This window comes from Podarcis bocagei, assembly GCF_964188305.1.
Source record: "Podarcis bocagei genome assembly, chromosome: 3".
Classification (NCBI taxonomy): Eukaryota; Metazoa; Chordata; class Lepidosauria; order Squamata; family Lacertidae; genus Podarcis; species Podarcis bocagei.
The window spans coordinates 36,108,043-36,130,727 of record NC_138127.1 but is presented as its reverse complement, the minus strand read 5'-3'; the positions used below and the strand labels follow the sequence as shown (position 1 = coordinate 36,130,727).

Genomic DNA, 22,685 nt, shown 5'->3' with positions numbered 1-22,685 from the left:
ACAGTGGTGGGGACTCTTGATGAAGGGGATAAAGTCAAAGTTGGATCTTACTTTTGCTAGTGCATCTCACGTAAAATGGGTGAGTGCATATGCGCCTTAAGCTATAGCTAGTGTAAGACTTCAGGATAAGGACACTCATCTGTATACTGTCAACTGCAGCCATATCTCTACCCTGTCAAAATAATTAATAATAATAATTTGTGCTGATAATAGTTAATAACAATTTAGTCTTAAAGGAGTAACGTAAAAAAAGAAAATGGATCTGACACATTTGGAAGTCGATAGGGAAAGGTGGATTTTAAAAAATACTGTACAGCATTTCCAGTGTTTCTATTTCTTTTTTTACTCTTAATTCCCCTATTAGCTCTGTTCTGTTGATGGTGATTGGTTTAGTAAAGTATTCTCTAGGCAGGAGTCAACTCAGTTGTTACTGTCCACTTGTACAATGGGAATCTCCCCCCCCCTTCCCTTCCCTTCCCATCCCTTCCCCCCCCCCATCAGCTCTGGAGAGTTGAGGGAACCCCCAGGTTTGAGGGTGCAGAGGGAGAAGTCTTGTTGCGGAGTTGCCCTTTATTTCCTGCCCCCAAAAGTTATGTTGGATTCCACTGTGTTTTGCTTATATTATGTGAAAGCAGGGGGGGGGGGAGTGGAAAGCTAGTAAAAGTGACAGTCAAAATGATTAATTTTGAAAAAGAATGAATGCTGAGGATATAAATCTGCCTTAAAAACATTTGGTTGTATTGAAATTAGGTGTGACTAACTTAGGTACATTAATATCAGTGGGTCTACTCTGAGTAGAACTTTGCTGGATACAATTATTGTCTCACCTAATTGCCCTGCTTCGAACCCAAGATTAGTGAAGGGTTGCTCCATGTGCACAGTGGAAAGGTAATGAAACTTTATGTTCATATGCCCTTCTCTCTAAATAGGTTTGATAGCTCAGTGTTAGTACTGAAAGCTGGTTTTGAGCACTGATCATGATGAGATTGTCTACTTGTTTGTAAATCGGTTAATTAAAGTTTAAATCTGTTGCTTTAGCCACTAGATTTTGATCATTATTACTTCTAACAATGTTACACTTCCCTATAGTGCTTTTTTCTGCCATTTTGTAAACAGCAGTCTCTGTGACTTTTCTGTGCCCAAAGGCAGTCAACATTGATTTATCCAGGAAAGAATAATTCAGTAAGGCTGCAATCCTAATAAGCCTCACTGAACACAGGAATATTTACTTCCAGATAAAAATGCACAGGATTAGGTTGTAAACCGTGGTTCAGATGACTGCAGTGCTTAAAAGCAGTATAAATACCATATTCTTCTTTCTTATTTCAGAGGGCTGCTTTCATAGTAAATAAATGTTCAACAAGTGATCTTTAGTGTGCTTTATCTATTATGGTTTACTTAAGTAAAAATGGGACCATAGTTAATAATCTCCTGCAAAGTAGACAACCTCTTAATTACTATTATTTCACCACTCCAAGATTTCTGTAGATGTTTTCCCTCCTAACACATTAAACTGAAGTCAGAATGCTTAAGAATCTCCTATTCTGGCATCCTGTATTAAAACTCAGATTCCTTGGGAGATGCCTGGAGCTATTTTATATATCCAGATGACAAAGATTGCTTTACCTTGTTTGTCATTTTAGTTTAAAATTAAGTATGCCTTATCAGAAGATGTCGTCTAGCATTTTTAAAAATTGAATATACTAAATACATGAGCTGTATTTTTTAATGCAGTAGGCTGAATAATACAGGTTCTGTTTGGAGAGCAAACAAGAGCACAGAAACCTAAGGAAAAATGGGAAGGAAGGCTCAGAAAGTATGACACTAATGTACTTGTGTAACCTTTTTGTGGCAAGCTGTACAGAGAGGATTTTTGTTTCCTTCATTAAAAGCTTATTAAAGGGGGAAAGGGACACTGGGGGGTGGGGTGGGGGTGGGGGTCAGAGAGGTGAGCTTGATCTCAGGATATTAATGTGTGCCTTCAGCTGGGGGAAATGAGCCATCACTTGAGTAAGCTGCAGCTTTATGTACTCGTCACTAGGGATCCCCATATGTCCTGGGATCAGCAGCAGTCAGACCTCAGTTGTCGAGAGCAGAGGACACTCATTGGTATTCATGGCAGGTATCTCAGTTCAATCTGCCCAGAGCAAGTCTGTTTAATGTTGATCAGCTGTCCATCTGATAAACTGAATTGATATGGACATTTTCTCCAAGGGCTGCCCTGACAATGACAGCAGAAGCATCAGGATGTCTTGTTAGTTGCCCTCCCTCCTCTTTCCTCGTTCTAGGATGTGTTAACCCTTCTTTAGACATAAGGTTATGACAGAATGTAATTTTCTGTCACATTCAATAGATGGCTTTTATTCCTGCCACTGTCTGAAACAAAAAGGTTAAATTTAGCATATAAAAAGGTTTGTTGTCCCATATACCCATTGCTATAATTTATCTGTGTATGGTAATAGAATGATAAAGTGCATAAAAATGGGGTATTTTTAGGCCCTTTTTTAAAAGTGTTTTTGTTTTGGTTGTTTTTACTTGCAATTATCAACATGGTTTAGGGCTGTTAGTACACATTTGAAGAATGGGGGTATCCACATTTTGATTTATTTTTAAACACTATTTTATATTGTTAAGTATTTCCTTAAATCTAGTAAGACTCCTCATGTCAGGGCCTTATTATACATGACATCGCATATGTATTTAAACAAATATGTTTTATTAGTCCTCTTATTTTGGAGAGGAAAGCAGCCATGGGCCCTGTGCTTGTTTGCTGCTGAAATTTGCCACTTACCTGGCTGCTTTTCTGGCCCTTAAGATTCTTGTTTGTAGCAAACTGCATGGGGGGGGGGCAAAAACACAGCCAGGTAAGGAGCAGTTTTTCAGTAGAAAATAAACACAAGGCCCTGATCAGGGTCAGCACCAGCTGTTTTTTCTCCAAAATAAAATCAATCAGGTTAAACACAGTTGTTCAAACGTGTGAGTTAATTCATGTGCAGTTTGCCCCTCAAGTGGGCCAGGCGGGATAGGCTCAAAATGGTGTGCTCACAAAGTGCTGAATGCTATATTTGTATTGATAAGTACCCCATCTGCTATAGTTTTCAGCATTTCTCTTTTGTAGACAACCAGATTATACAGCTGTTTTGCAGCTAATTGAACTGTTTCTTGTCTTTGCTTTAAAGCCAACGAAGTCTGGCAGAGATTACTGAGTTGATTCACACAGCTTTCCTGGTACATCGTGGGATAGTAAACATTGGTGAACTGACATCATCAGATGGCCCGTTGAAGGACATGCAATTTGGAAATAAAATGGCTGTCTTAAGTGGTGATTTTCTTCTAGCAAATGCATGCACAAGCCTTGCTGAACTGCAAAATACTAAGGTAATATGGTTTTTATTGCTTTAAAGAAGGTGTAGGCTTCATTTGTGTTTATTTCAGTAGATTTCTCTGCTGCCTTTTGTGAGCTAATTTTGTTAGAAATCCATGTTCCTTGAGGCATTAGATGTCATATAAAACTGTACGTGCTGCCCAAAGGTCTGAAATTTTATCAGATACGTTATGTCAGCTATAAATTGTGCTATAAAATTAACTCTATATTAACCATATTTACTCACCAAGAAACTACTTGTAAGATAGCAGACTTATGTCTACCATAAGTAGAAATGATGAATTAAAGAAAATTGAACATAGCTCAATGAACTTAACTAATTCCCCTTTAAATATTAATAATATTGTTTGGAACAGGTTTAAAACTAGTTTTTGTTAGAATTTTTTTTCATCTTTTCCATGAAACTTAGAACTCCACTGCACATAACCTTTTTCTATAGTAGTAGTAGTAGTAGAAGTATTGTTTATTAAATTTGTATGCTACCCTTTATCCAAAGATCACAGGGTGGCTCACAACACAAAAATACATAGTACATAATAAAACAAAAACAAACCAGTAGCCCCCTTCCCACAAACACATTTAAAAGGCCATAGAATGTTTAGAGTAATGTTTTCACCTGGTGCCTAAAGATATGTAATGAAGGCGCCTGGAGAGCCTCCCGGGGAAAGCATTCTACAAACAGGGAGCCACCACAGAAATGGCCTGTTCTTGTGTTGATACCTTTCAGGCCTCTTATGGAAGGGGGCACACAAAGAAGGGCCTCAGATGATGCGCTCAGGGTCCAAGTCAGTTCATATGGGGAGAGGCGGTCCCTGAGGTATTTAAGGCTTTATAGGTGTAAACCAGCACTTTGAATTGGGCCTGGAAACTAATTGGCAGCCAATGCAGTTGGACCAAGATTGGTGTAATATGCTCAAACTGCCTTGTCCTGGTGAGCAAGCTGGCCACTGAATTCTGTCCCATCTGAAGTTTCCAAACCATCTTTAGAGGCAGCCCCATGTATAAGTATAATTTATCTAAGTAATCTAACCTAGAGGTTATCTAAGTATGATAAAAGAATGGTAAAATTACTTCATGCACTGCAGTTTGTTGGCTCTCATCCAGTCCATTACTGAGGCAAGACAATGGTCCATCACATTCGCTGCCACACCTGCAGGTGTAAAGGTGAAGTAGAGCTGTGTGTCATCAGCATATTGCTGACAATGTTCTCCAGAACTCCAGATGACCACACTCAGCAGTTTCATGTAGATGTTAAACAGCATTGAATCCTGAGGAACCCCACATCCAAGGCTCCACAGGGCTGAAGAGCACTCCCCAAGCATCTCTGGAAATTGCCGTATTTCTCGCTCTATAAACGCACTTTTCCCTTCCTAAAAAGTAAGGGGAAATGTGTGTGCATCTTATGGAGCGAATGCAGGCTGCGCGGCTAAGCCAGAAGCCAGAACAGGGAGAGGGAGCACTGTGCTGCGCTCCGTCTCGCTGTAATAGCTTCGGGGTTAGCGGCGCAAAGCCTCCACAGGGCAGCGGGGTGAAGGCTCCCCGTTACCCTGTGGAGGCTTCGCGTGGCTCTTGCGGGAGGTGGGGGGAAGGGACAGAGTGCAGGGCTCTGTCCCATCCCCCACCTCCCAGAAAAGCCCCCAAGAGCCGCGCTCCCTTTAAAGAGTGTGCAGCTCTTGCGGGAGATCGGGGAAGGGACAGAGCCTATCCCAGAAGCCAGAACAGCAAGAGGCTATCCCAGAAGCCAGATCCCTCTTGCTGTTCTGGCTTCTGGGATTCAGAATATTTTTTTCTTGTTTTCCTCCCCCAAAAACTAGGTGCGTCTTATCGTCAGGTGCGTCTTATCGTCTGGTGTGTCCTATAGAGCGAAAAATATGGTAGCATCCAAGTAGGACGCGAACTGCTACAAAGTAGTGCCACCCACTTCCAATTCAGACAACTGCTCTACAAAGGTGCCATGGTCGATGGTATGAAAAGCTGCTAAGAGGTTGAGGAGGATAAACAGGGAGGTGTTTCCCCTGGCTGTCTCCTAACATACAGGCAACCAAAGCAGTTTCAGTGCCAGAACCCTAAATGAAATGGAGCTAGAAAAGCAGTTTCATCTAAGAGCACTTGGAACTGTTGTGAAAAGTCTAATCCATCCTTGGACATCTGTTACCATGGGAAAATGTGAATGAGTAGACTGTTCACACATACTGTTCGTGATAGGCATAGAACTTTTAGAGCAACAGTGATCACAGGGATGACTGGTTGGACATTTTGGTTATGACCTGGTTCACACCCTGTTTTATGTGAGCATGTGCTTAAGAACAAAAAGTGGTATTGTCTACCAAGTGTATTCTGTGTACACGCATGCTAAGATGCACAGAGAGCTATTGCATGAACTTGGTATTTTATAAAATCTGCAATTAAAATCAAGGGGGAAAGTAGCCATAAATCATTCTCGGTCCTACTCAGATTGATGAAAAACATGGATAAAATGCTGCTCATTATTCTGTCTTTAAGTACTTGAGCAAAAACGTGTAATTATTTCAAGCTTGCCTTGAATCAGATCTGTAGTAAATTGAAGCACAGTAGCCTAAAAACTGCTTGTATTCTCAAGCAATTAAGCGGCATGTCTGAAAGTTCTGCCAAAACATGTTAACACTTTCTCCCACTTTTGACACCTGAATACTTTAATACCTTCTATATACCATAAGTGGAATACAGGCAATTTATTTATCAACTCATTCTTTCTTGCATCTTAAAAAGCATGAACAGTTGGACTATAAGCTGTAAAAATTCTTGACACTTACACTGACTTGACTTAGTATTATTTTGAAAGATGAGTTTTTAGACTTGTATATTTTGCACAAAGTGTATAAAGCCATGAAGTCCTCCCCCATTTCCCCACTCACCACTTTGTGAAATGTGATTTCAGCTCATTTACTAACCATTGTTGCATTTGATGATACATGACAGGGTAAGGCCATATAAACCCTTCTGGGCAACACTAATTCAGTAATCCCATATTTCCCATTGGACCTAGTGGAGTTTTACTTCTGAGTAGACATGTGTTGTAATGGTCCATGTAAGTAAGTATTTTGCCTAATAATGGAGCCAATTGCTATGATTTCAAAGCCAGGTGGGGCTAACTCTTAAACCACCTAAAATTTTCAGATGGCCATGAATAGGAAGGCACACAACACTTGACATCTCTCCACTTTGCCTTTCCAATTCTGATATGTAATCCATGAAGAACGTCTGCCTCAAGTTGGAAAGCAGGTGGAGCTGCTGCTGCTGCTGCTGCTGCTGCTGCTGCTGCTGCTGCTGCTGCTGCTGCTATTTCTTCCTCTTACAAGCCCTTGGATTCAGCATGGGGGCTGGAAGGAAACCTGTAACCCAGCATGGACAAGATGGCTGTTTCTGTGCTGCTGAGCTGCATAGCTGGCATCAGTCTTTTCCCAGCTGCCCAGCTGATGGCTTCATCAGTTGAGCTGCAGGGAAAGATGGGCAGAACTCCCTGGGACTTGGCAGGCTGTACAGAGAGTGGCCAAGGGTCATGTGTGGCCTGCAGGTTGCTCCACAGAGTGCTATTATTATACCCCAGACTCTGTGGAGAGCTTTTAATTTCTTGCATTCCTAGCATGTAGGACCATCTTCCAAGGCAGATTTATGAGAAGCCAGCTAGTGACCAGTATTATATATTAGGATGTGCTAACAAGTGCAGTGAAACAAATAATTGTGTGTGACACGTTACAAAGTATACTGGTCATGAGAGACCACAGTGATTGAGGAAGAACATGTTTGTTTCAGTGATTACAGTTGTGATATGCAATATATTTTACATCCAATATTTCTATTATTGTTTTGTACTGTCAGTCCCAAACTAATTCTATCATGGTGTTATGGGCAATTGTCTGAGATTTTGTATGATGCGTTTATCTCTGTATTTCTATCAAGCCAGATAATTAAATGTGAAAATTTGCAGTCATAATGAAATGCAGAGCTGTTTTATAATTGCCAAGGGTAAAATTAGCAGAGTCAATTATTTTCCCCTTAGGCTTTTCCCTGTAGATATTAAAGGGCTGCATGATAATTGCCTTAGGTAACACTTTGATTTTTAAATAACATTAAATATAGGAATTGCTGCTAATCTTGTCACAATTTACCTCTTTGCATTACTGCTGTAGAATATAACTACTATCAAAGGGCTGAACCTACATTGAAATGTCGGTTATGAAACTGCAGATTGCATAAACTCCTTGCAAGGAAGGCACATGGAAACATCAGTGTCTGTCTTGGTGATGAGGTCAATGTCATAGCTTTCTTAGTTCTTTGTTGGTGTGAACATGCCACTTTGCATAACAACGTGTGAGCAGTATTATTTAGCAAATGGATATTTCAGGAAAAGTCATGTTTATTAAAAAAACTAAACTACTATTTTTTCTGCTGGAATCCTATTCTGTTATCTGTTTGTGTGTGCAGAATGTGTCAGTTGAAACATCATTGTACTGTATAATTCCAGGGTGCAAAACGTGGCTGTCATATCCAGGGTTTTATGGCAAACTCTGTGGCTGATTCAGCTTGCAAATGTATAGGAGCTGCACTAAATCCTTAACAAGTGACCAGATTCCCATATCGGCTGGCACTTCAGTATCATTGAGCTAAGCAGCAGAACACAATCATGTCAGACCATATTTTTAAGTTTTTTAGCTTTTCAGTCATCTGTGGATCAGTGACAGCTGACCTGTGATTGTAGTCGACCTCCTTGTATGCTTTACTGTGATTGTGAAAAGACTTTGAGTGAGGTATCTGCAAAATGGCAAAGGTACAGTTCATTTGTGAAGAACTGTGGTGCTATTTTTCAAATTTACATGAACAAAAAGAGGCAAGTCTACTTGGAAGCCACATACATTGAACCTGGAGGCATGTAGGTGGCCTTGGCTCAAACAGACTATTGTATTGTAGGTGAAAAAGAGTGCTGCTGTGCTCAGATTCTTTTGGGGAACTTCGAGTGGGCATCTAGTGCTATACTAGATGGACCTTTGGCCTGACCCATAAGACTTTTTTATGTTCTTATTTTGAAAGTTAAATCCTAATGACAAGGAAATGGATTTTGAATGCTAACACTTGTCATTTCTTCTTTTGCCCCATTGTCTCCTGCCAGAAAAGTATGCGATGTGAACTGGGATCTCTGTGTGCAGATTTATGTATGGCTTAGCCTATTTTCAACGTTATCTGAAATAAGTGATTTATTACATGAACTGCACAGAAACCTGCCATATGCATCAGAATGCATCATAAATGGTGCATATAGTTGTTTCAGCCATGTGTTCTTCTGGGGTGCCTTATTAAATCCTTGGTTTATAAATACTGTGAAAAATATATTGTATCATCATAAATCTTTAATTTAAGGGGATGAACTGTAAACATGAATGATCTTCATGATATTTGCTAATGGTTCAAGGACAACTTCCAATTAGTCTGTGCTAGATATTAATTTCTTTTGTGCATTTATTGCCTAGATGATGTGAATAAAGCTTATGAAAGGGAGCATATTAGAGCTACCTTGGCAAGTCCAGATTACTTCTGGTTTGTAGTTTCTTGGTTTCTACTGGCTAATCATTTTAGCATTTTGTCCTGGAATTTGGGGCCAGTAGAACTAAATAGCAAATTTCATTTTGCTACTCTTTAAAAGCTATGGATCATATTCAATTTAATTGTTGTGCTAGCAGAAGCTGGCACAACTACTCCTACTAGTGCAATGGGACTTCCCCCCTGTCTTCTGCCCTTGCACCCCTGCATCATCCCCATATCTGCTCTAAAGGATCAAGAGAACCCACAGAACAGCCCGCAAGGGCGGAGAGGAGAATTTGTGCTTGCCCAACAACACAGTCTCTTTAGCATTACTTTGAATACAATATGTTATGCAACAGTATGGTTATGTCATATCTGAGCAGTAGTAAAGTAATTGTTGTGCTATTACACACTAGCCTTTGACACAGGAGCCTTTTCAGATAATTACTAAGGACTTAACAGAGAATTAAAGAGGTTCACGTCGGGGGTGGGGGAGGGAAGAAGAACACAGTGTGAATAGGAAATTCCGTCAGCTTTTCACCTCTGTGGATTGTAGCGGCAGCTATATAAATTTAAGTTGTTCTGAATTTTTGAATATTACATGATCCATGTCAACCTTTGATATCAAAGCACTGGGTTGTCAGTGCAAGTGGAGACTCCAGCAAAGGGAGAGTTTGGTATGTTGTATGAAACACTTGGGTTTGGCACATGTGGCTGTCAGCTGAAGCTATACACAAGGCAATATTGTTTCATTGAACATTAGCTGTTTATAAATAACCAGTGGCACAGATGTACCACTTATATTGTGGCTGAATTTCCGTATGCTAGCTTATGTATTCCTTAAGGCATAAATATGCTGCTTACTAAATAAGCTATTTGTTTACATAAACATCACAGATTTATGCAAGCAGATCTTCCTTCTGCGCAGAATCTAAGTAATTCTGAGCTAAGTTTTGATTTAATTTCCCTTCCCGTTATAGGAAGGGTTTACCTGTATTATGGCACATAATGTACACTATGGGCTGGCATTGGAACACAAAGGTTATAGTAGTGGTTGCTTATGAGTATGTATGATTAGGACTGGGATCCAAACTACTCTTCATAGTTCTGTTACAAATTAGCTCATAGTAGTTTGTTGGTTATTGTACATGGTGCATTGTAGAGCAGGGCTGAGGAACTGCCAACCTCAAGGCCAATTCTAGCCCCCTTCATGTTCACATCTGACCTATGGTGCACCCTTGCTGCATCCCCCTCGGTGTTGCAAGTCCCCAACCCTTTGCATTTCTGTGTTAGGCAGGAAGAAAGAGTAACCTCTTTCCCTCTGCCTAGCCAAGAAGGGGAGAGAGAAAATGGGAGAGATAAGGAGAGAGAATGGGAAGAACAAAAGAGGAGAATGAAAGGGGGGGGGATGAGAGAAAAGGCCCAGCTTCATCCAGTGCTGTTGCGCAGACCCTGCGGGATCACCCCAAGGAACTGAGACCCTAGTTATAAAAAGATTCTTCATCCCTGCTGTAGACTAACTGGCAAAGCTGAAAGCTGATCTCCGTCTGAATAAGCTTCCAGTGAAAATGTTGGCAGTAGATGGGCTAGCCGTTGGGGCAGTCCGGGCTTCCCTAAAAAAAGAGAGGAAAGGCATCTGCACTCCATAAAGGGTGTTCTTTCTGTAACAAAACAAAATGAGGATCAATCTAGTAAAAGAGGATACAGATGTGTCCTTTGTGGCCATAGTGAGTTTAAGGGTAAGTTAGTTTTAACTGTGGAGTTGGATGTGTTAAATATAAGGGATTGTTTGCTACATCCTTGACATTTTGCCACATCATAGCCCTGCCACTGACTTGAAGAATTGGCTGGGGTGTCAGTGATTGTAAACAAATCAAATTCAAAACATCTGTGTTAATTGATTTCTCTCTCATGTGCACATATTCTTTCTCATCCCAGGAAGTAGCTTTATTCTGTGGGAAAGGCCCCTGGAGGTTTTTAACGTAAGACTTTATCCCACCCCCACCCTCGTGACCCAGTTATTCACCTAACTGTAGAAAAGAGAGGGAGCTGTGGGAATAAATCTGGCATTATGTTTCCTTCTCCTGGCTGTTTCTGCCCCCAGGTGACGGGGCTGTTTGGATTAACTGTCATTTTGGCAGCAGCTGACATGCCAGATCCCTGTGCCATAGAAGGAAGGAAATGACTTGATGGGCCTGGACATCTGGGTGTCTCACTACAACATGGTTTGCCTGTGCATTGTTGATCAATAAGGATAAGCAAGTAGTTACAAAAAATCTTTTTGAAAAGAAATACCCAAGGGATGGCAAAGAGAGAAAAAGGTAGGAAAATTTGAAGCACTATAACATAAACCTCCAAATAGCAGCTATGCACAGAACAGCAGGATTGAGGTGAGGAAGGGATGTTGTGAGACAATACAGAGGGGCAGCCAAGTTGCACATCTTGAAGTAAAGGGCCACATGAACAGTGTAACCAAGAAAGATACCGTACTGTCAGGAGCTGAATGCTGGCAGGTATCAGTAAAGGTAAAAGACCCCTGGGCAGTTAAGTCCAGTCAAAGGCGACTATGGGGTGTGGCGCTCATCTTCACTTTCAGGCCAGGGGAGCCAGCGTTTGTCCACAGACAGCCTTCTGGGTCATGTGGCCAGCAGGACTAAACTGCTTCTGGTGCAACAAAACACTGTGACAAGTGCCAGCGTGCATGGAAATTCCGTTTACTTTCCCACTGCGGTGGTACCTATTTACTTGTACTGGTATGCTTTCAGACTGCTAGGTTGGCAGAAGCTGGAACAGAGCAACGGGAGCTCACACTGTTGCGTGGACTTGAACTGCTGACCTTTTGATCAGCAAAGCCAAAGAGGCTCAGTGGTTTAGACCACAGCACCACCCACTCCCTTCTGCAGGCAGATATATGGTAGAGCTGGTCCCTGTCTAAGCACAGTCTTTATTCTTGGATATCTCTGCCTCCTACTGGCTGTGTTGTGAACATCACCAATGAGGGAGCGTTACATATACCAAACAGAGAAATAAGGTTCAGAGTCTAATACCAGTGCTAAGTGTGGTTCCTCCCCCCTCCCCCCACATTGCCTTTCACAACCCATTGAAGAGCTGTTTGGTCACCTTAATTCCAACAACTTCCTCAACCAACTTCATGAGATGTCTATGTCACACACAGAGGAGCATAGAAAGCTGCCTTATACTAAATCAGAAAATTGGTTCATCTGGATCGGTATTATCTACTCTGACTGGTGGTGGCTCTCCAGTGTTTCAGGAAGAGACCTCTTCCTGCCTTACCTAGAGACGCTGGGGATTGAACCTGAAACCTGCATGGGGGGGGGCGGAGTAGCCAGTAACAAAGGTGCTTTTGCTTCTTCTGCAGTACTGCTTCATGCAGTGATAGTTTCACTATAGTGCTAAATGAGTTTTTTTCAGTGCATGTTAGCAATCATATATTAATGCCTTCTTCCAGGGGCAAACTATAACTGCATACTTCTCCTGCAAGCCACCATGTGTGAAGGCTCAGTTGGGCCAACAATATGGAAGCATGTTCTCTTGGATGTAAATGGCCTACAAAGGTGTAGAGGAGAGGGGGTGGGGTGGGGGTGTACACAGACAGACACACACACACATTCCAGAAAGCCCATCAGCTCCATTGATGGTCAGAGCAGTTTGCTTGCTTGCTTGTTTAAGGTTAAAAACAATTAAAGCTTGGACTGTAAAAGCTGTCAGAGAAATTTCATTATCTGCTGCATAACAAGACATTACCATATATTTGTGACCATTTTGATAACTAGCTGTCCTTATTTAGCCTTAGTGCCCTTATATCTGCTAAGGGAACGGATTGCTGTTATCTGTTAGTGGTGTGCTGAATTTTAATTCAAGCTAATATATTTCATCTGGGAATTAAGGCAAGTCATGTGTAACATTGAAATGTGACTTCTTCCATGTTGAAAGTACAGTGCTGTCAAATAAATATTAGATTTTAATTGGCCCCATATAAGGGATTTGGAGTTGTACTGTAGCTCGCTGTTATAATAGTGGCATGGTTTGTTTTTCTGTTATGCATCACATTGTGAATCTTCTGCTTTTGAGATTGAAAAATAATTGTATTATCTATTTTTATTAAATTCATATTCTGCCCTTCCCCCCAAAGGATTATTGCTTGAATCCACACATTGGGCTGAGCTTCCATTGCTCTGTCCCAGTTTCTACCAACCTAGCAGTTTGAAAGCACACCAGTGCAAGTAGATAAATAGGTACCGCTCTGGCTGGAAGGTAAATGGTGTTTCTGTGCGCTCTGGCTTCTGTCATGGTCCTCTGTGCACCAGTAGCAGTTTGGTCATGCTGACGAGATGACCAGGAAAGCTGTCTGTGGACAAATGCCGGCTCCCTCAGCCTGAAAAGTGAGATAAGTGCCACACCCCATAGTCGCCTTTGACTGGACTTAACCATCCAGGGGTCCTTTACCTATCGTTCTTTATACAAAAAAGGTTCACAATAACAGCATACCAGCTTTGACTTGAAGTTTATTTTTGTTTGACCTAGGTGAATTTCAAGTAATCTTAAGTTTCTGTCCATAAATGTAGTAGTGGCTAAATTTACCAATTGCTGGAAACCACAAAAGGAAGAGTGTTGCTGTGCTCTGGTCCTGCTTGTAGGTTTCCCATGGATATCTGGCTGGCCACTGTGAGAACAGGATGTGGGACTAGATGAGCCATTGGCGTGATCCAACAGAGCTATTCTAATGTCCCTGTATTTAAATGGGAAGATAAGCAGTTCTCTCTGATAAATGGACTAGAGTGGTGAAGTTGTAATTAGCGCAGTATGCTGGCACCCCCCAGTGTCAATAATAGCTGAGTTTTATCAGCAGTTTCATTATACAGATACGATTCTGCTTGTATAAGACCACCCTCTGTCCTGAAAAAAGAATTGGGGGGCAAACTGTGAACAATGAAAGTACAGTCTTGCAAAGTCTTAGATGCTTGAACAGTTCTGTTTGCTGAACATACTTTCTTACCTCCTCCTCCTTGCTGCAGCCCCTCTGCCCCTTGAAAAGCTGCTTCTAAGTGATGAGGGATCCTCTGGAATAGTATTAGATACTGTGTGAAGGGGTGAGAAGGGGGAAATAATTGACAGAAATCAGAAACAACTCTGCCCTGTTGAATGAGCAAGTGATTTTTGCCAGTGCTAGGGCTTTGTTGTATTCAAGCTGGTATTTTCCTGTGATGCTCATTGCTATACAGATGCAGTTCTGTATAGTAGTTATAGTTTCCCTTGAAACTGATAGAACCAAAGGTTAAGCTTCCAGACCCACTTAATTTTGGTTCTTCCTAGTTGTACATTATTGTAGATTCTATATTCATAACAATAGACACTCCCTAATGGGTGATTTTCCATTGGTATCTTTAAAACTTTGGACAGTATGAATTGCAATCAAAATGTTTGTCATTGTTTCACAATATACCAGACTCATGAGATCACTGGTACCTTCATTGTCAACATAACACTATCATAATTTTATTGACAGTTTCAATATAGAAACTTGAATGGAACTTTCCTCCTATAAAAGAAAGAAAGATTCCACCTAAACATTAGGAAGAACTTCCTGACAGTAAGAGCTGTTCGACAGTGGAATTTGCTGCCAAGGAGTGTGGTGGAGTCTCCTTCTTTGGAGGTCTTTAAGCAGAGGCTTGACAACCATTTGTCAGGAGTGCTCTGATGGTGTTTCCTGCTTGGCAGGGGGTTGGACTCGATGGCCCTTGTGGTCTCTTCCAACTCTATGATTCTATGATTCTATGAAAAATGGGAATATGTTGTGAGAGAAGCAAAATGAGTAATAACTGTTGGGACTCCACCTTGCCAGATGCTCTCAGAAAGAGGACTGTGTAACTCTCTGCCTGAAGACAACAACAACAACAACCCATCTACACATAGACTGGTAACTTGCCCAGAATTAAACTTTGGATTTGGATCTCTTGTTCAGGGCTGAATTTAGGAACAGGAGACCCAGGTGACTGCCTGGGGCGTCTGTCATGGGCTGTCTACTCAACTATACACTCAGCAGCTGAAATGAATAGTGCAACCGGTTCATCTGCACTTGTAAAGCTGGCAACACTGACCTGTGTAGATAGCATTGTGAACCTAAAAGAAAATGTGCAGAATTTTACAGTTTCAGTATCCATTCAATAAATGGATTGTAATTGTGATCAGATGTATGTGCAAATTTATTGTCATACAAATCATGCCTCAGAAGTTGTGAAATGAACTCCAAATATAAGAAGAGAGTATTCAAAAGATGAACCAATTGTGGAGCAGTGGGAGAGAGATACCACTTGCCTAAGGCATCATTTGATCTAGGAATAGTCTTGTTTCTGAAACCTGTGTGGAAGTAGCTCATATACAGATTTAAATTAGTGGGTTGTCTAGCACAGTCCTGTTTTCCCATTACTACTGGCAGGTCTCAGCCAGACATCCTTCTCAGCCCTACTACCTTAAATCTTTCACCTTGGGATGTGTTATAATGATGCACTGTAATATTGTTTTCACACTAAATAATAAGCCAGCAAAAACAGTCAATCTTCAAGCCCAATACAAATAGGCTATCAAAGCCATTTATATACAGTACATATCCTACCTTTTTCACGTAACTCAAGGTGGCTTACAAAAATTTAAAAAATACAGGTAAAACACACATAACTAAGGACATAGAACAGAGTATGGTTAAAAAATAAAACAATGTAAAAATAGATCTTTTAAAATTCAGATAAAAACACCAACAGTACAGCATACTATCATGAGCCCATTTCTTAAAAGCAGTCAGTTCCCCAAAACATGCCAGATTAAAACAGGTTTCACCTGCTGGCATAAGGACAACAAAGAAGGAGCAAGTCTAGCCTCTCTAGGAAAGGAGTGTTGTTGTTGTTACTTATTAAATTTGTTGTTGTTGCTTATTAAATTTGTACACTGACCTTCATCCAAAGATCCCAGAGTAGTTCACAACAGAAAAATACAAAATGAAAATCCAAAGTACATACAAAAACAAACCAATAGCCCCCCACTCCCACAAACATTTAAAAAGGCATAGAACGTTATCAGGTGGGAGAGAACCATTTTCACCTGGCACTTAAAGATGTAATGTAGGTGCCAGGCGAACCTCCCTGGAGAGAGCATTCCACAAACAAGGAGCCACTGCAGAAAAGACCTGTTGTCTGGTTGCCACCCTCCAGACCTCTTGTGAAGGAGACACAGAAAGAAGGGCCTCAGATGATGATCACAAGGTCTGGGTTGATTCATATGAGGAGAGGTGGTACTGCTGCCTTCACTGCCACTAGGTAGGCTCGATGATGAGCCCTCACCAGTGTTCAGTTGCATTTAACCCGAGTTTTCCTCCACTTGCATTCAAGCCATCTTCCAGATTGTTTCCTTGCCCTAAGCTCCAAAGTCTGGGGTCTGCCACTGGGAAGACTACCTTCTGCATTCCCACCAAATGTGCCTGTGGGAATGAAAGAAGGGTGTCTCCTGAAGAGCTAAGAACCCGGGTAGGTTCTGTCAATAGTATTTCACAGAGAAAGACAAAGGTTCATATGGAATAACATGGTCTGTCAGATAGCATGGACCTCAGCCTTGTAGGGCTTTATAGACCATAACCACCACTTTGAATAGCCAGTGGAGCTTTTTTAACAAGGGTGTCGTGTGCTCCCTATAACCAGCCCCGGTCAACAGTCTGCTTGCAGCTTTTTGGGCCAGTTAATGTTTCTGAGTAGTTTTCAAAGAGCATGTTACAGTGATCCAAATGGGATGTAATATGTCACTGTAGCCAGATCAGACATCTCCAGGAATGGCCACTGCAGAAATCTGGGCTCAGGACTGAATCCAGGAGCACCCCCATTATCCTATGTCTAAAGTAGACTCCAGTGCATGAGAATGATGAGAATGATGGTGATAAAAAGTGGCTCATCACTAAAATGAAAATGAATGTCCTATGCCAAACTTGTGCTAAAATGAGATGTATGAATTATAGGCAAACGAATGGCACCTCCATTTTTTCTAAAGGATTTACTTTTGTTAATCTAGTGTTAGCACTATGGATTAAGGATGTGTGTGAGGGAGACAGACAGGCAGACAGACATTTATATATATATTCGCTTCAATTGATTACTGAGGTTCTTGCTTGAATAAATTTCCCACCCGTTCAGCACATAAAGGGAAGATAAATATTCCCTAGAGAGCTTTCTGCGTCTTCTTAATGGTTTTTAATGGTGCTTTGGTATTCAGGAAAAAAGTAATAAATTTGTATGTGATTGTTTTTACTACTGCAGCAAATGCTTAAGTGCCAAACTAAGAACCTTCCTGAGAAGCAACTAATAGGAAAGATTAAGATGTCTTTGATCACCTGTTCTCTGAAGGGACAGAAAGATCTGTAATGCATTTTCCTGCTTCGTGGTGTAAGAAGTCTTAAAATATTTTCTTGACTCAGGTTTTAAGGAAGGGGGACTATAATTAAGTAGATTCTTCATGTACTGCTGTTCTGTACAGACTGAAACTGACAGAATAAAACTTGCAAAATCTTGTCGTCATTGAACTCCACATTCTGAGGTGCCTTTTATGTTAGTCTGGGATCCAAGCACTGTTAACTAATGTTGACTTAATGTTCCATTTTGTTAATGGGGAAAAGTGGCAGAGGGTTCATCTAGCTCAGTGTTCTGTGCTCTGAATGGCAGCAGTTCTCCAGAAGGCTGCCCCAGCCTTCCCTTGGAGATTCCAGGGATTGATCCTGAAACCTTTTGCATGCAGAACACTGAGCTGTGACCCTTTCCCAAACACTTCTGTTTAATGTATTGGGTGCTAAATGGCTCTTTGGCCTTAAACATTATTTATTGATATGGGACCAAGCCTGCTAAACTTGTGACTCCACAAGCTGAATGCAGCTCTGTTGGTGAGACCTCCTAGGTGCCTGACAACCTCTCTTTTTGCAGCAAATAAAATAAAAAGATTTAATAAAAAAAAAACTTGGATTATCTGGTTAATCCCTAACCTCTCCTTGTGAGTTTTTGTAAAACTGATCAGTATTAAGCAAGCCTCAGTATGTAGGTTCAGTCCCCAGCATCTCTAGGTCGGGCTAGGAAAGATCCCTGCCTGAAACCCTGGAAAACAGCTGCCAGTCCATGTAGACAATACTGAGGTAAAGGGACCCCTGGTCCAGTTGTGGCCGACTCTGGGGTTGCGGCGCTCATCTCGCTTTATTGGCCGGGGGAGCCGGCGTACAGCTTCCAGGTCATGTGGCCAGCATGACTAAGCCGCTTCTGGAAAACCAGAGCAGTGCATGGAAACACCGTTTAGCTTCCCGCCAGAGCGGTACCTATTTACTTGCACTTTGACGTGCTTTCGAACTGCTAGATTGGCAGGAGCAGGGACTGAGCAATGGGAGCTCACCCCATCGCGGGGATTCAAACTGCTGACCTTCTGATCAGCAAGTCCTAGGCTATGTGATTTAACCCGCAGCGCCACCCGCGTCCCTTAATACTGAGCTAGATGAACCCAATTGTCTGCCTCAGTATAAGCAGCTTCCTATGTACCAAGTGAGCCTATTTACACAGAAGCACAGAACTATAGAGTTCAAAGGACCCTGAGGGTCATCTAGTCCAATCCCCTACAATGCAAGAATCCCAATTTTTCATACATGACCATCCAACGTTTGCTTAAAAACCTCCAGGGAAGGAGTGCCCACCACCTCTCATGGGAGTCTATTCCACTGTTGACACTACACACTTTTTATCTGCTGGTGGAAAACATTAGTCCAGGTTCATTTCATTGACCTAGAGGAAAACTTACACATTATGATAGGAAGTCATAATAGGGGGCAAAGCCCTTGAGTAGATGAAACTTCCTGGAAGATCATTAAACATAAGACAGTATTTATTGCAACAGTTTAATACTAATCTTATAATTCACATGCTTACTAAATCTCTGATACATTACTGCCTTGAGTTCTACTATATCAATATGGCAATGATACATATCAAGTTCTACATTTCCAAGAAGATGTAAGAACCGTGCCAGACAAGATTATAATTGTAAAGGTCCACTTCAGGCTTTTACTTAACAAATCAGCTAAAGTCTGGAGGTGAACAAAATAAATAATAAAGGCTTTGTTTTGTTTGTGTCTGGAAACTTTTCAAGTGCATTTTCAAAATTCTAATTGGAGCCCTGTTTTTCAGCACTGGGGTCATGTAGTGCACAGTCTACAAATTGCAAGTTTCTGCACTAGGGGATTTCTGCACTTGTGCTTTTCTATTAAGTGCATTTATTGTTTATTTACAAAAATATTTTTAATCTGGTCTTATAGAGGCAATTCCCTTTGGACAGGCAGCCAAGGAATAAAAAGTAGTGTGTGACAAAGCTTCGAGCCTGGGGTGGGGAACCTTTTGCAGCTCAAGGACCTCATTCACTTCTGTGCAACCTTCCAAGGGCCACATGCCAGCGGTGCGTGGCATGTGGGAAGAGCAGTGGATGTAAATGTTGTATTTGTTTCAGTAGGCTTCTACACACACTCACACACCCCTCTTTGCCCTCCATCCAGAGAAATAGGCATTACCAGTGTTCAAGGATACATTCTATTCAGGCAAAAACACTCGTGGTGGGTGTGAAGCTGGGCCAGTACAGGCTGTGACTTGGGAGAGACCAGAGTTCAGAAAGACTCAGGTGGCTGCAGTTTCCCACCCTTGCTGAAGCAGTGGGTTAGGAGAGTAAAAGAAAACATATCCTTAAGAAGCAAGGAAGCAAAGTTATTGGCAACTTGAGAAGGCAACTTGAATGAGACCCTTTAAAGCAGCTTCACACTGTTGTTGTTGTTGTTGTTGTTGTTGTTGTCATTGTCGTCGTTGTCGTCGTCGTCGTCAAATTACTGGTATCTAATAGCATTTCCCCCAAACCCAGCAAGTTCTATCTTAATGGTGAATTGACTTTTAGGCATGATCACAGAGAACTTAATTCTGCTTTTAAAACATCTCTCTTTCAAACAAATAGATGGTTAGTTGGAAATGGGAAGTGTGCTTTCAGCTAGCAAGTCTATCTGGAACTTAGGAGTCCAGCACAAGCAGTTTTCTTGTTCATCCCTTGTAACGTTTTTCCTTTATTTCTCTTCAGTTAAAAAGAAATTCCCCAGGACACTTTTGCCTCAATCCACTGCTTTCTCGAGTTTCCCTTGTTATTTCAAACTCTTCGTTCTGTGACATATGAACACAGAGTATCTTTTTTTGCTCTCCATATAATGCTAACTTTTTTCAGATTATTTAAGGAGTGCAAGTGCTCCATCATACCAGCATGTTGTCTCCCTCCTGTCCTGTTCAGGCTCTTAAAAGCTATTTATTCTTCAAGTACTTGCAGCCTTTAAGATGGCTGCTCACAGTTTGGTTGGCTGCATTCATTGCTTGATGTAACTATTTTGTTCAAACAGTTAGATGGGGTGTGTGTGTGAGGGGCTGGGCAGGGAGAAGAAAATGGAAATTATTTGAGTCGCCCAGATTATCCCAACTGAGACAATAGCAAAAATGATAATTTACACAGCCTGAATCTCAGTGATGCTTAGAGAAAAATATACAATAGCTATTGAAATATTGCAGAGATCTGTTTTTTCCCTTCTTTAGCTGTAAGATGCCTTTTCTTGTATTCCAAAGCTATATTCTGCTAATGTTGCTCAGAGAATTTCTCCCCATCCCCATCTTTATAGACAGTTGTTACTAGATTGGCAATGCAACATAAATATGGTGTTATATTAGTCTAACTGTCCTGCTATGATGGCAATATTCAGATTATGTACTTGATTGATAATTCTGGGCCCCCCAAAAATTTGCATAGTCTTCCAGCAGTGGTTTTCAAATTGTGCTCCAAGAAAACCTGGATTTTTCTCATAATTTTTTTCTGGGGTGTGATCCTCAATGAAAAAATAAATGATGGACAGGCTCCATGAAAGCTTGCCTACCACTCCGAATCATTGTTTAATATTTGCAGCTACAGGGCAGTGTTGGGCGTGATCTGGACTGAGCTTTTCATACAGAGCAATACTGAGGTCCAATTCACCTGGGCAGCACTTTGCACAAATGGTGCAGATCCTAAAAACCTTCTTTCCCAGACCTACCTGAAGATGCCAGGGATTGAATCCGAGACCTTTAGCTTTAGCTCCTCCCTGAAGTGATTTGCCATGACTGGGAATTAAACCCAGGCTACTATGGTGAAAACACAAAGCCAAAACCACTAGACTACCTTTCACCTTAATCATGCTATGAATAATATTGAGAAGGTAGCATTTTTCATATTTTATATAACCTTTATCTAGTAGGTGTAAAGTTCTGATTAAGTAACTTACTATACTCTTGAATATTTCAGATTTCAGAAGCATCTTTCTAAACTTGGAGCACTGGTGATGGTCGGGGAAGTGGAGAGGGAAAGAAGTATATGACCTTGTGTAGTACAGTAACCAAAAGTACGAGCTCTGGGTCCTCAGTTCAAATATCACTTCAGCCATAGACTCAGCAGGGCACAGGGCAGGCGTAATATTATGTTGGCATTCCTTTGGGATTGGTTCAGAAGGTGCAGCTAGTGTTGTGGCCCACAGTTGTTGAGTGGAACACCTGGATGCACAAATGCTACACCTGAGCTGAACTTGTTGTTGATCAGTGACCAGACCATGTTCAAGTTCTTCTGCCCCTGTGTAGACCTGTAAAATCACTTCGACCATTTGGGGGAAATCTGCTTGTGGTCCTGCACCCTACAGTATATCATAGCGCGAAGGCCATGAAAGCAGGCATGCCAACTGTGGACCACTGTTCTGAACTGGAGTTAGGAGAGCATCAGATTTCTCTTTGGTGGAGGCTAGTGATTATATAATGCCATGCTGAAAGAGGAGTGAGAAACGGGGGTTGGAACGTGTGCATGAATGAAGGGTCTGAGAACATAGGGACCTATGGTCCACTCCTGATCCCTAAGCCAGAGTTAAGTGTTATGATTGCAGTAGGACATTAGTGACCATTAAACAAGGCTGCTGAGAAGATAAACTTTAAAGGGTGATTGTTAAGGGGCAAAACACAATTGTATTTATGTGAAACCTTTTATAGACTCGTACTCTATGGATGTATAAACAGTAGCTTTATTGCAAGAAAGATTCATTGCAGATGAAAAGAAGTGCTCTTAGGGTGTAAGAAGCAATTGCACAGTATATTGTGTGCCTATGAATTTCATATAGTGTTGATTTTGATGTTTTATATATGTTTACAGGAAAAAAATTCTGATTCTTCAAGAAATAATTACCTTGAAATTAGTGAAAACCTGCCACTTCCTTATATGTGTGTATAAGAAGTAAAGGATCTTTTGCTGAGTTGTGTCTTGTCTAGAGTTTCAGAGAAGGTTGGATGTGTGTTTTGAGAGGGGGGAGGAAGTTCTGGCTATTCACAGCTAGATGCATTGTTAAAGCTCATACTATCACTTTGACATTTAGAGGTAGGACTCAGTGTCTTTGTAAATTCTTCTTCTTCGTATTACTGCCATGTCTCTGGGCTCCAACCGTTTCACAAACCATAATATTTTTTAGTGAGTGATTGATCTGTATTATGTGTCCCAGCCATCAGAGAAATCTTGAGATGTTGCTTGTATAAACCGTAATACAATCTGACACTGAGCATTTGGTTACAGGCTTTCATAGACCTATTGGCGATACACAATCCTCCTGGATTTGGGCATAAGGCTTATC

At 41.3% G+C, this 22,685-nt stretch overlaps 1 protein-coding gene across 2 annotated transcripts in view; it reads left to right on the top strand.

Moving 5' to 3' along the window:
• PDSS2 (decaprenyl diphosphate synthase subunit 2) overlaps positions 1–22,685 on the top strand; it is a 71,129-nt gene that overhangs the window by 30,310 nt on the left and 18,134 nt on the right. For both annotated transcript variants that reach the window (XM_081186655.1, XM_081186654.1), the window contains exon 3: positions 3,180–3,378. In XM_081186655.1, the coding sequence (XP_081042781.1) occupies positions 3,180–3,378 (199 nt within the window). The remainder of the gene's footprint in view (positions 1–3,179; positions 3,379–22,685) is intronic.